This window comes from Neolamprologus brichardi, chromosome 23, assembly GCF_056152115.1.
Source record: "Neolamprologus brichardi isolate AB-2024 chromosome 23, ASM5615211v1, whole genome shotgun sequence".
Lineage (NCBI taxonomy): Eukaryota > Metazoa > Chordata > Actinopteri > Cichliformes > Cichlidae > Neolamprologus > Neolamprologus brichardi.
In genome coordinates, this window is record NC_142125.1 from 40,574,628 (window position 1) to 40,589,550 (window position 14,923).

Sequence of the window (14,923 nt, forward strand, 5' to 3'; positions counted from 1 at the left end):
AGGAGCCGGCTCGCGTCGTTCACTTCAAAGAGCCGGCTCTAAGAGCCATTTCGTTCGCGAACGACCCATCACTACCCTGAAGCCCTGCCCCATTCACTGTATATACACATCACTGTGGTTTCCCTTCTGTGTTAATAAATTGTAAACCTTTGCTTACCAGAACGCTGTCTGCATCTGAATCCATCTGTTAGCCCTGACACTGGATACCTGGAAATCAGTGAAGGGACCATTAATGCTTAAACATGTACACAGGTTTGAGAGCAACCACCCAAAAGCTTCTGCTAATAAACACTAGTCTGTGTTTGTGATGCAAATGTTTCTGGCTGTGTTCACAAACATTTAGTAAGGTGAGTGAGGAATATTAATACTTATTATTAGATCATTAGCAAGACTAGAACTTGACTGCACGCCAAGGTGGCAGTTCAGCCATTTGGTTCATGCTGCAGCAGCTCATGAGTGAATGAACATCGTGCAATAAAAGTACTTCTAGAAGTACATTTTTGCAAAAACGTACATTGTGGAGGAATGTAGGGAAGACACGAGAGAGCGCAATATTTTACTCAAACGTTAATCGCTGCATCACACAACTGAACATTCAAAGCGCCAAAACCTAACCCTCTCACTTCCCGTTACACTGGGTATGAGTGGAGCTACCTGGTGGTATGTACTTACATTTATTTAAATTTACTTGAGTAGGGTAGAGTCATGCTAATGACCTAATAATTTTATTCAGGTGTGTTGCAGCAGAGATGCATTTAAAAGCTTCAGGACACTGGCTCTCAAGGCCTGGAGTTCGACACCCCTGCTTTACACAAAGATGGGTTAAATCACAGTGCAAAGAATGAATGAATAAATAAAATATAAAATATAAATAATTATTAAATAGTCTTACACATCAATGCCATTGGTTGACTTTTGAAGTATTTGAATCCTTATTGGGCTCCCTGAGTGACAGAAGGATTAAAACACTTTAAAATCAGTACTGAAAATATGTGCAGACATTACTAGATAGATTTTGGGTTAGCCTCCAAGTAGGGCTGCTCAATTAATCGAATTTTAATCACGATTACGGTCTGGGCTTTCAACGATCATTAAAAATGACTGAGCCGATTATTAGCCCCTCCCTCGTGCTTTACTCTCGCGCTGCTCCGTGTGGCAAATCGAGCGCACCTCTCTGCATTTCGAACACGTGTCACAACAATGAAGAGCAGCGGTCTCCAACCTTTTTTGCGCCACGGACCGGTTTATGCCCGACAATATTTTCACGGACCGGCCTTTAAGGTGTCGCGGATAAATACAACAAAATAAAACTAGTACCGGTACCGAAAAAAAGAACATTTATTCATAACACACGTGAAAAGACCCAGGAAAACCGAGTAAACGATAAAAATGATAACAAAATAACGCTGAAAACCGATAAAACCCCTGAAAACTATACATTTCACACCTGAACCTCAAGTCTCGCGGCCCGGTACCAAACGACTCACGGATCGGTACCGGTCAGAGGCCCGGGACCGCTGATTAAGAGGACCCGAGGGAAGCTCGGAAAGCTAAGCAGAAGTTATTTGGAGAGGAGAGTGACTGCTGTTGGTTGAAAAGAGAGGTAAAAAAAAACTTCAGTGGTGTGGAAACATTACGGGTTCGCGGAATCAGACGTGGATCAAGTAGACACAGTGTGTAAACTTTGCTACAGTGTCGTAGCTGCACCACAGAGCAACACTGCAAAGTTCACTAAACAGATGTTTAGATTTTTCATTTATTTTTTGACAATCAAGTCATTATTCAATACATTGTTATTGTTAAATAAATATCGTCAAATAATCGAGATCTCAATTTCAGTGAAAATAATCGTGATTATCATTTTTGCCACAATCGAGCAGCCCTACCTCCAAGAGTCAATAAATCACTATCATGTTAATAAGATAAGACACATTACAAAACGACATACATTAAGTAGAAAGTGAAAAGGTAACTTTTCTTCAAGCAGCATAGTGGAGCAACAGAAAAAGACAAACCCCAACACCAGCACTACTGCAGCTATTACAGTGATTGAGGAAAAATCTGTGGAAAAAACAGAAAAAAGTGACACTGACCAACAATAATACATCACTCATGGATTGAAGGAAAAGGCAGAAGTACTGAAGTCATTGTTATTAGAGTCCAGTCAAGTATCATCCATCTCTAGTCTAGTCTGTGGTATACAGAAAGAGTTTCTCACCACCAACAGATGTTTTTTGGACCTCAGGAATCGTCACCATCATCTCCCTCTGAGGAGCAGAGAGCACTCGTGCTGCACATCCCACCTGTGTGCTGTGTTTACGTGAACCTGAGAGCACAGCTGTAGTGGTGACAGTGAATGTAGCGTTGGTGTTGGACACACTGACAGTGTTGTACTGTGAGAAGCTGAGGTCTTGTTGTGAGACACTGAGTGTTACAGTGGGAGCAGGTCGACCAGTGGCTGAACAGGAAACAACCCACTCTTCAGTAGAGTTTGACTCTCTGACATCAACAACAGGTTCATGCAGCTCTGTGAAGGATCAGGAGATATTGCAAGGGATATGTTGTTGAAAGGAAATCAGTAGCACATTTAAAGACATTAATGCAAAAGTTCTTACCATAGACTTGGAGGCAGGTTATACCTGTGAAGGCTCCTTCAGGATAAGTGTTAAACAGACAGTGATAGCAGCCTTCATCCTGCTCTGTTACATTCCTGACGACTATGGAGCAGTTCTGCAGTCCAGTGTATTTAAACTTGACTTTATCGTTAAAGCCATCATTCACTCTCTGACCAAACTGCTTGCTGTACGTGGCGACATTTGTCTCCACATCAGGAGAGATTTTCTGCCATGTGACCTGAACAACATCTTTAGTGTCCAAGAGCTGACAGCTGAATTCAGCATCTTCTCCCACTGCTGCCAGCACAGTCTGCTGTGTTTGGATCACTGCTGTTAGAGCTGCATGGAGAATAACATGAGTTAGAGATGTGGAACTGAGAGGTATTGATGGGAGGGATAAAACAATAATTCGGGTCATGGAGTAGTCTGTGTTTTAGGCTCAAACAAATTGACATATGGGGTACCACTTAAATGTGATGTAGACTATAAATATAAACCCGACAGTCATCGTTTCATACTGTATGTTTCAGGTACATTTTCTTTCATCTATAAAAAAAAAAGTAACACAATTCAGTTATCTACCAACTAAACAAAGAAAGTCAGATAGACGTACAGATCATGTCTATATTGGTTCTGTTGGTCCATGACCAATTCTGGAGGTCTGTACTGCATTTGAACTATTTCAACAATTTGGAGGTCCAACCATGATTTAAGCTGGACATCATTATGGCGTTCAACATTAGAACCTTGGACTTGATGTATATTTTTTGGACATCATGTAGATATCTATGACAAGTGCAGGGAATTTACAAGATTAATTGAGGTCTTATTTTTTATTTACAAAATATCAATATTGGGGTTACAAAACAATCCCTTCAGTGGACCAAAAATGAATTATAAAACCCATCACTTCAACATAACCAATACCAGGACTGGTATCGCTCAAAGGCGTAGATTTGGCATGGACAGAAGGGACATGTCCCCACCAATATTCAACGATTATTGAATTGTCCCCACCAATAATTTGATCTCTTCGAGTAAAGAAAATCAAACCCGATAGAAAGAAAAAACGAAAAAACGATCTGTCAGCGTCTCATTCACCCAGCGGTGCAGAAAGAGTTAAATTATGTTCTCTACTGGAGTCCTACATCATGTGACAAATATGGCCAATGTGATTGGCTGTGCCTTTCAGGGAGCTCTGTTTAGTTTTAGCAGCGGCAAGCATGCGCTGTGAGGAGGAGAGGAGGACAGCAGCAAAGAGGAAGAACCTGGATATAAGAAAGTATTTTTCAAAGAAACCTGTAAGTCACTTAAAGTAGTGATGGTGAGATGAAGCCTCATGATGAACTGAAGCTTTCCACCCAATTGGTCGACTCATGGTTCGAAGCATTGTGATGATTCATTTGCTCTACTGCGCCATCAAGTGGACAATTCAAGTGAAGCGGGCTCTGTGATTATAATGATGTGTAAACCTCTAAACTGAATAAATAAATTGTTTTCTTGGTTATTTATCCCGAATATTGTCTCAGTATGTGTGATACAAAAGAGAAAGTGGAAACTATCAGGACAGAGTTTTGGTATGATTGTGTAACTGTTAGCCTCAGACAGTCAGTCAATAGTATAATTCAGATCATAGATTAGTACATTTGCATATTTTTATAACTATAAAAAGAAAGCTGACACTTTCGAGACTTTATCTAATGTGTAAGCATCACAGCAGATGCCTTAGATCAGAATCAGTGAGCTGTCGGCTTTCAGCCCCGACCGTGTCCGTGCTGTCTGGTGAGAAAGGCGACATCTCACTGATTCTGATGCGTCGGCGCTTTGTGTTTACGTCTTTGTGCAGAATTGGTGTACCTGCTCTCATTTACTGTTTTAGCTGTTTGGTGGTGGTTGAAATGTAGTAATATTTATATTAATAATCGATTCAGGATTTTAATGAATCGATATCACGTTATCCAAGCTAGAATCGATTTTAATCGATAATCAAAACCCGCTAGTACCTGTGTAATCATGTTTATGTACATCTGGATAATGACACAAACTAGTATTTGGCGCTTCACTTTTTAATAAACTAAAAGACATAAATCAGATTATAGGATCTGTAGTGTTGTTTATTTATATTATGGTGCTTATCATTTGTGATATTTATTACTGTGTGCATACTTTATTAGGAGAGATAAAATAAAATAAAAAATCTCTTCCTTCCTGGTTCCATCGAAGAAGAAATGCTCAAGTAACTATGTAACACGTACGTAATCCAATTCCATAACACAGTGTGATGGGAAATCAGCTGTGTTTTTCTGCCCATTTTATTTCGAATCTGGCGCGAACCGGTGAACCAGTCCCTGAATCAGTCACGTGGTACGGACTGCCCGCGAGGCCTCGAACGTCACTGCATACGTAATCAAAGCAAGCCTCGATACGCGCTTCACAGACACGCCCCCGAGATTACCCGACACACGATTCGACGCTTCGACACACAGGACACATCACTAACTTAAAGCCAAACTCATAAAATGTGTCCATCATAATAACGTTACAGGCTATGCTAGGCTTTGGCCCACATCAGTCTAAAATTGTATGTAACCACGAATAACGTGTTTTGTAAACTAACTGCACAGCAGGCAGCACTATTAGTTCTCTCAGTCTCAGAGTAGCATTTCTAATTTTGATTGAAACTGTCAGAGAAAACGGCAGCCTCGAGCGAGCCAGGGTATTAGTTTACAGAGGCTGTTAAAATTATATGTCTAACGTTAAAATGTTGGTGACACAATAATTTCATCCTAATGGCACTGACATATTCATAGGGTTAATTTTTGAGACAAAATGTCATCAGGTAGTCATGATTTTGCAAATATCCCACCCTGTAGTGCAGTTTGCACAAATTGTTGTAAAAATGCACTCACCCTACAAACATTACTGACGAGTCAAGATCTGCACAAAGTGACAGAAACACTGAAGCAGCTCCACATTTTATTCTTATTGTCATGTATGTCCTATTTGTCAGGTGATAGAAGAACCAACACAAAGCTCAGAGAGTAATGGTGACACAACATCACAGGTGAAACTGGATGATGACTTGTTGGTTCATGACTGTATTTGAAGCACATGTGTGACTGCATGTATGTTGGATGTCTCACTGTTATTGATCAGGTGACAGAGGCAGCTCTGCCATGTTGTAGCTCGGACAGAGGTGAAGAGGTCACAGGTGACTGACTGATGATTTGGTGCTATAGATTAACTAGTATTTATTATCATGACAATTGTTAGGCTGCTGATGTAAATTGATTCATTAGTGTATATTTGACAAAGAATCTGAATTGACACGTCTCACTTTTTATATGGCACGAATCCATGTGTTATTTTATCAGGTAGCAATATGTCCTAGTGCAGTCAGAGGGGAAGAGCCAGGGCCAAAGGTGAGGCAAAGCAAGCACAGAGTAATACTTTTAATCTGAGGATAAAACACATGTACTGAGGCTGAAAGAAACTTCGGTGCTCTCAGAAGACTAAAAAGATGGCTAAGGTTAACAATGACTCAAATGAGATTAAACAATGCTGCTGTATGTCCACCAGCAGAGACTGGACAGTACAGATGTAAAACAAATGTGCCAGCAGTTTATCTCGGTTAACGAGAGGAGAAGGCATGTGTTTGGCTGCTTCACATAGTGGACATTGAGTTGTTGTGTGGGTCACCAGTAGTCCATGTCTGTTGCTGTAACAGTAGTTCATGTTTAGAATAATGTTAAGTCTTTAAAGTCATATTCTTTTATTGTCATGACCGTATTTGAAGCTATTTTTATTTCAAATTCAAATTCAAATTCAAATTTTTATTTGTCACATACACAGTCATACACAGTATGATATGTAGTGAAATGCTTGGACAACTGCTCGTGACCTAAAGAAAAAAGAAAAGGCTATGAATAAGATAGGAAATAAATAAATATGAAAATAAAAAAGGGTAAATTTAACCAGGAAGGAATAAAATAAAATATAAAAAAATTAAGTTAAGAATGAGATAACTGTACAACACAAATTAGAATGAAGGGTAAATTTAACTGGGAAAGAATAAGATAAAATATATAAATTAAAGTTGAAAATAAGATAACTGTACAACAAAATACAAAGTATAGACATTTATAAGAATGTAAGAGAAATATAAATATATATACACACAATAACAGCAGCTGCAATCCACATTATACAGTGTCTTGTGCAGTGCAAATATGCTTAAAGTGATGAAGTGTAAACAAATGTCCAGAATGTCCAGTGTGTGTGTAAGAACTATATGTGTGGGTCAGTACTGTGTGGTGGTGTGATTGATTTTTGTATGATACCTGATTTATATGGAATATGGCTGAAGTAAACTAAAGCCTAAAATACTTAGTCAGTCATTTGTTTAATAGTAATTTAACATTATATAATTCACATATAAAACTATGAATTGTGATTTTAAATGCTTTAAAAGCATGTAGAATAGCATATGTAGGCAAGTATATTTCTCCTCTTTTTATTAAGAAGCAAAAACAAAAACAGGGCAGAGTTCGGCGGTTGAATCATCCGTCCCCATCAATGCCAAAACCAAATCTACGCCTTTGGTATCGCTACTATCAATATTTGGATCAATCCGGCCACGTCTAACTCGTGCTACTGTAGAAATTCCCATTGATTTTTTCCCAGAGGCCTCCCCTTCTGTGGATTACTGGTATGTTATTTATTAATTTGTGCCTCAATTATTTCAGATCAGTTATTTCACTGGGGAAGCCCTAAATTGCCCACTTCCTAATTTCAGCACTGTTTGATCTTTCTCTTTAGCATGTATGTAACTTTGGTTTGTTGAGATTTTGCTCTCAAAACAGTCTCATTAATCTGAATGATGAACAACTCATGACACAGAAAGTTGATTTTGTTCTTTTTTATTAGGCTGAGTGTTCAGTGGGAGAAACGTTTTGTCACTCATTCAAACAAAATCTAAACTCTTCAGTAATTGTATCTCCCTCTAATTCTGTCTAAAGACAATCTCTTTGTCACTTCAGAGAAAAGTTCTCACATTTTAGGATCAATTTTTAATTATTACAAGTGAAGGTTCTTGTTTTCTTTTTTTTTTTCTCTTGTCACAATAAATAACTTTAAAAAACAAAAACAACCATACGAAACTTACCTTTTGAAAAGGCCATAAAAAGAAAAAACAAACACATAATCCCACAGTCTGACATGGTGCACGTTTCCGTGTCCCCACTGGCTATTGTACCACGTATTGAAACAACGTCGTACAATAGCCAAATTATTGAAAACTCAAATGTCCCCAAAGGAAGAATCTCCCTTCCTCGTGGGACATTCCAAGGTGTGAATGATCAACTGAACCAAGTAAAGTACAAAAACTTCCCAGTGCAGTAGAGTTTCATCAGTGTTTCAATCAGCAAACTCAATAATTATTTTTCTGCATTTTGAAAATTCAGTAAAGCTGTAGGTGTCAACATTTGTCTCCACATCTTGTAAGATTTTCTGTCATGTGACCTGAAGGACGTCTTTAGTCTCCGAGAGCTAACAGCTGAATTCAGCATCTTCTCCCACTGCTGCCAGCACAGTCTGCTGTGTTTGGATCACTGCTGACGGACTATGAGGCTTTCATAGTCCGTGTTTCATGTTTTATTTAAAAAAACCCAACAACTACATAACAGAACTCATTGAGGTACACACTGAACTTACAGGACAGAAACAAACCACCAATCCTATTGCAGTAGTATATCTCCAGTAACAATACCAGCATTGGTATCAATACTATTGATAACTGCATCAATCTGCCCACATCTAACTCGTGCTATTGTAGAAATTCCCTGTGAACTTATACATTTTCTCAGAAGCCTTCCCTCCGTGCATTACTGGTATGTTATTTATTATTTTGTGCTCCGAGTTCAGTTATTTCACTGGGGAAGCCCCGTAATGCCCACTTCTTCATTTCAGTACTGTTTGATCTTTCCCTTTAACATGTATGTAACTTTGGCTTGTTGAGATTTTAGCATTACTTCTGTCACCAACATTTTTAATGTTAATGCTATCTTTACTCTGTCTCAGGCATAACTGACTGAGATTTCTTTGGAAAAGTTCTCACATTTATGACCTTTTTAGGAGCTTCTTGTTTTGTTTTTTTTTCCTGTCACAATAAATAACTTAAAAAACCAAAAAATGACAATATGGAATAAAACTTACCTTTTGAAGAGGCCATTAGAAAAACTAACAAAGGTATAATCCCACGGTCTGACATGGTGCACCATTTGCCATGTCTCTGTCCCCTCACTGGCTATTATACAATGCATAGAAACAAATTAGAGAATTCCACTTAGTCCCTTCCTTGTGGAAATTCCCAGCTGTGAAATATACACAAAGTAAAGTACAAAAACTTCCCAGTGCAGTAGAGTGTCATCTGTGCATTCCTTGCAGGGCTGAAATCTTTTAAACATCCATCTAAATCATTATTTTTCTGCATTTTGAGAATTCAGTAAAGCCTCTTCATCGCTTGGTAATTTTTATTTTTTAATACCTGCTACTCGAATCAGAAGCTAAGTTGCTCTTGGATGAAAAAGTCACATAAATAATATATTTTAAAAACAACAACAAATATATGTATGTAGTTAATTCTCTGCCCCCCTTTTATGGGTCGCCAAAGCAGATCACCTGCCTCAATTTCACCCCATCCATCCTCTGCCACACCAACCCTCATGTCCTTTACTACATCCATGTATCTTCCCTGAGGTCTTCCTCTTTTCCTCCTTCTAGGCAGCTTCAGCTCCAACACATTCACCCTCCCTCCTCTGCTCATGTCAAAAAGAACATAAAGTCACATGTCTGACCACCACCATCAGTTTCAGCTCTCTTCTCTTCTGCTCTTTCACATAGTTACGGATATAGCTGACCTCTCAGGTGGAGGCAATATTCATCCAGAGGAGAGCTGCTTTACTACAAACTAGTGATGGGTCCAGCAACACTGGCGCACCGACGCTTGTATCAAGCTCACGCAGCGACGCCTGTATCGGTGCGTGCGTCGCTTTAAGAAAAAGTCACGTGATCGATACAGCTGCTGTCTCGCTCATTGCCAACGCGCCAAACTGTGTCGCCACCAAAAAACCCACAAAATTACTCTCGCAAAGATTAAAAAAAACAAACAAAACATCTCTCCATAACATAATTGAGCCAGAAAGAAAAAGAAATGTTTCTGTTGTGTGGGATCATTTTGATCTTTTAACTGCAAATAATATAATATAATAGTTTGTCTTTGTTTCAGTGTAATCTATCAGGACAGGAAAATCAGCAATGTGACTTGAAGTGTAAATTATTTATTTCATTTTATGCAGGTTAAATGTCGCATCTGTTCTGCTTTCTTACACAAACAAAAGCACCTCCTCAGTGTTTAGGCATTACAGAGCCAAACATGAAAATAAGACAAACCCACCGAGAATGAACACAGATTGGCCTATATAGACAGTGAACAGCTTTATCGTCATTTTTTTTTTATTAATAAAAGAGTCAAGGGTGAAAATGAAGTTTAGTTTCCAGATTTTTTTCTTGCTGTGTCTCATTATGCCAGCAGGTGGCAGCACGTTAGTCGAGTCGTCTGTGTCGCTGCTCCGTCCATGCGCAGAATCATGTCAGGAAAAGTCGGGAGCCAGAGTCCAATTTGGGATTACTTTGAATATGACTGTGTTTTGGATAAAGCAAGTGTCTTGTAGTGGAAACAGACAAATTATGAGGGACATTTCTAAAGGGAAAAAAATCCCACAAACCTTAAAGTGCACTAGAAAAGCTCACACAAGAAGGCTAACCTAGCTTACCTTGAGAAGGTAAGGGAGCACACTCAACCCTCATCCCCAGAAAACAGAAGCTAACCCCAGGCAAGGCAGCGTGATGCATCCCGAGACAACAGGACGGGGATATCTACACAACTGTGTGAGTCAATTACCTTCAAAAAGTTTATCAATTCACTTGAACCAAAATTACGAACACCCGGTGCTGCGAGAGTTAATAGTCTCATTGGGGCCAAGATATACATTTTATAGTTGCCTGGTATCAATGGTTGTTCATCTGCCTTTATTTATTTATTTAAAGAACCCATAGGTGGGAATGTGAGTTGTCTGTCTCTGCGTGTTAGCCCTGCGACAGACAGGCGACCTGTTCAGGGTGCAGTATGGTAGCTGGAATAGCAACATACCCAAGGATGAGCAGAATGACTGATATGATGAAACTGGGATTTTGTTACACTTAATTATTGCAAACACAACTAAAACTATAACTGAAACTAATCAAAACTAAACTGAAACTAAGGATTTTCAAAAAAATAAAAACTAAACTAAACTAGCAAACAATTGGTAAAAACTAATTAAAACTGATATAAAATTGAAAATCTGAAGTCAAAACTAAATAAAAATGAAAACTAATGAAAATTGCAAAACTATTAAAACCCTGTTCTGGACCAGGCAGTCCTGAATTTTATTATAAAGGACTGCCTACCCCTTAGTATTGTGGAGAGTGTCAGAGAGAAACATTCCACGATCAGAGGATCCTTTAACGTACTGGGGGATGAGGAAGACATCTTATCAGACCCTTATCCACCTGGCTTTACAGTTTTTGTGTACCCCAGCTTCATCTGTGCCTGTGAGTTGTCCAAAGCTGGGAAAATGGTGTAAAAAAACGCAATAGACTGAATGCTAAAACATTGGATAAACTTATTTTTCTGAATAGAAATTTATAATAAACTCTGAGTCAAATGGGTAATATTGCATTCACAATACTTTCATTTTAATTTTCACTTAATGTCATTCACAATATATTTTAAAGATGTCTACAATATTTGCAATGTAAAAGATATAAAATAATTCCATGGAAAGTATAACACCTTACAGTGTATAAGTATGACTAGGTCATTGAATCAGTGTTGTGAGTCTCAAGTAAGTTGCCTGCAATGATATTTAAGGTCCAGCAGGTGTCAGTATGGAGCAAAACAGCAGCACTGTGTCGACACAGTCTCGATGCAGTTTGGGGAATGTGCTGAAACATCTTCATGAGGCCTCATCTACCCATCACTACTACAAACTAATACACCATGTATGTTAGATGGGCAGAAAATGGCATCCAAGAAAGTAATAAGTTCTAATAGTGACCAGCAGAAAACCACCACACACACTGAAAATAAGGTACACAAGATTTATTTTTCCTCCAAAGCAGACTGGTGGCTGAGGACACAGTTCCGGTCTGCAATCCAAGGCCCAAAGCTGCCACGGTTGGAATTATTAGCCTGGTTACAAACAGGAAAAGGTGGTCACTAACAGAGATGGGCAGTAACGCATTACTTGTAACGCGTTACTGTAATCTGATTGCTTTTTTCAGGTAACGAGTAAAGTAAGGGATTACTATTGCAAAAACGGTAATTAGATTACCGTTACTTTCCCGTAGGAACGCTGCGTTACTGCGTTACTAAAACTGTGATTTTTTTGCGAGAATGTCTCATGACAGTGACGTAAGCGAGTGCGACGTTCGTGACAACAGCTGTGTGCAGATCAACAATGGATCATATATCGAGTGCAGGAGAGAGTATGAGCGTGCAGCGTTTAAAGCGTGGAAGTACTGACCTTACTTTGAGTTTGATTCCATAAAAAGTGACAAAAACATTAGTGTCCGTTGTGCGTGGGAAGAAAACTTCTTTTTACAGCGGAAAAAAACCCCTAAACTTCCAAGCAAGCACCGAGTAGCTACCACGTAATGGGAAACTCACAGAGAAACTCGCGGATTCTTCCACTGACCGCTGCGGCACACCTGCACCAGGGTAACCCTCCGCCTACCCCACTCCTGCTTTACAGGTGAAAATAGAGCAACAGGACCGCTAGTCTTTGACTTTATTTATTTTCTGCTGTGTTTTACTTGCATCTATTTGAAAGAGTGAGTGTAAACACACACACACACACACACAAAAATATTATTTTATGTGCTGGAATGTGCAGAAAATAGGTTTAAATGTTAAACAAATTTCTTCCAGTCAGAGAATGTTGTATATAATTAAATTTTTGCTTGATGCATAAAGTTAAAAGATTAAAACTAATAAAACAAGTTTTAAAAAGAGACTTTTCCATCTGATTACATTTTGTATGATGATTATGTAGAAAAAGTAGAATTGGGCTGAAAGATCTATCGCTTTATTACCTATTCAGGTTGTAAATCGTGTTTTTAAAAAGTAACTAAGTAACTAAATAATTAATTACTTTTGAAAATAAGTAATCAGTAAAGTAACAGGATTACTTTTTGGGGGAAGTAATTGGTAATTAATTACTGATTACTTTTTTCAAGTAACTTGACCAACACTGGTCACTAAGAAGAACAAGCAGCCAAGCACATATAAATTTTGCATCTTCCTGAGAAAGGCTTTCCAACCACCTTATCAGGCCTTGTGTTTTTAGAGAATGGGTTTCCACACCAGATCCTGGGAGTTCAACTCTCAAGCTCTTCTTCCTCAAGTCTTGAACTCCTCTCATTGGTTACCTCTGAATTCCAGAATAGGGTGTTGCTCCTTGAACTCAGCACATCAAAAGTTTCCAATCCAGACTTTTTATCACAACAAGTCCACATAAATCCTGATTAAAACGAGTCCTCCCTCCAGTGTCATTTGATTATTTTAAAAGGAAAAGCTTCCAGGCCAGGTTAAAACTATTTTCCTTTGAAATGTTTATTTCTCTAACTGGAGTCTCCAATTTTAACTGGCTTCCCTTCTGCAACTGTGATCTTTCGATCCATCTGTATAAATCTGTAAATAGTCACTGTACCATTCTATTATAAAATTCTTGACAAATATCTGTTGTAATTCTTCTATTCTTCTATAAATGGTAAAGCATTTAATACTTTAAATGCTCTAGCTCTATTATCCCCAACCCACCCAAAACTATTTTTAAAATCTTTTCTCTTCCCCAACAATTCTCAAACCTTTCTTAACAGGATGATTTTTATTATGACCTTTCAAATGTATCCAATTGTTAACTATTAACTTGTCTTCTAATATATAGTGGAATTTCTTCTGATTCTACCTGTAAAGCACACATTGGCATTGTTTTAACTGCCCTTAAGCAAAGTCTCAGTGCTTGAGTTTGGATAACATCCAATTTTTTTAGCCAATTTTTATCCACTGACCCATACCACATGCCCAAAATCTATTCTTGAGCAAATTAACGTGACAGACCCTTTGTCAACCCTGCTAAAAATGTTATATTATATATATAAATACATATATTTAGGGCTGGATCGCATCATCCTGAATCCTCCCTTAGTTATGATGCAATAGATGTAGGCTGCTGGGGGATTCCCATGATGCATTCAGTATTTCCTTTTCAGCCACCTTTCTCACTCAACATGTGTTAATAGTCCTCTCTGCACTGAATCACACTTTTTATTAACCTCTGTCTCTCTTCCACAGCATGTCTTTCATCCTCTCTTCTTTCTCTCACCCCAACCGGTCGCAGCAGATGGCCGCCCCTCCCTGAACCTGGTTCTGCCGGAAGTTTCTTCCTGTTAAAAGGGAGTTTTCCCTTCCCACTCTCGCCAAAGTGCTTGCTCACAGGGGGTCATATGATTGTTGGGTTTGTTTCTCTAAATGTGTTATTGTAGGGTCCACCTTACATTATAAAGTGCCTTGAGGCGACTGCTGTTATGGGGCTATATAAATAAAACTGAATTGAATTGAATTGACATTTCAGATGCTTCTCACACTGTGGCACAGTTGAAGGTTCACGAGAGTTATACAACTTCATCAAAAATGTAAAATTCAGATCAAGGCTACTTCTTTGTTCATTGCATGTAGTTTCACTTCCCCTGTCCCGTCATTAGTCAGTCAGCTGTTTCCTCATGTGTCCTCACTTCCCGTGATCACCTCCTGTGTGCATTTATGTCCACTATATGTCTTTGTGAGGTCGTCTGTTATCTCCACCATAGTCACAGTCAAAGTGTTTCCTAGTTTTCTTAGTTTTTCTAGGTTCCATGTTTTTCACGTGCCATCATCCAAATAAAAGATTGCTTTTTGTTAAAACCTGCAAATCTTCTTCAAACTCTGCTTCTAGGTCCGTTCAACAAAACACACTGGCGTACCTTGCTGTGATGTGATAGTTCAGCTTTTTAATTCACTGAAAAGAGACCTTAGACTGGGTGTCTTTCTTTTTTGTTATAATTTTTTAAGAGTTCGAAATGTATTCCTTACATAAATAAAATTTAATTTTCTCTATAGCACTTCATGGATTTAAGCAACACACTATAGTTGTTTATACAAAGCATAA

The 14,923-nt window shown here is 38.6% G+C and overlaps 1 protein-coding gene across 1 annotated transcript; it reads right to left on the reverse strand.

Moving 5' to 3' along the window:
• Nucleotides 1–932: 932 nt before the first annotated feature.
• LOC148096438 (OX-2 membrane glycoprotein-like) lies at nucleotides 933–8,883 on the reverse strand. The gene is made up of 5 exons (XM_087836397.1): nucleotides 8,829–8,883; nucleotides 2,616–2,954; nucleotides 2,219–2,527; nucleotides 1,949–2,061; nucleotides 933–944 (listed from the first exon to the last, which is right to left on the reverse strand). The coding sequence occupies exons 1-5, from the start codon at nucleotides 8,881–8,883 to the stop codon at nucleotides 933–935; spliced, it is 828 nt and encodes a 275-aa protein (XP_087692523.1).
• Nucleotides 8,884–14,923: the final 6,040 nt, after the last annotated feature.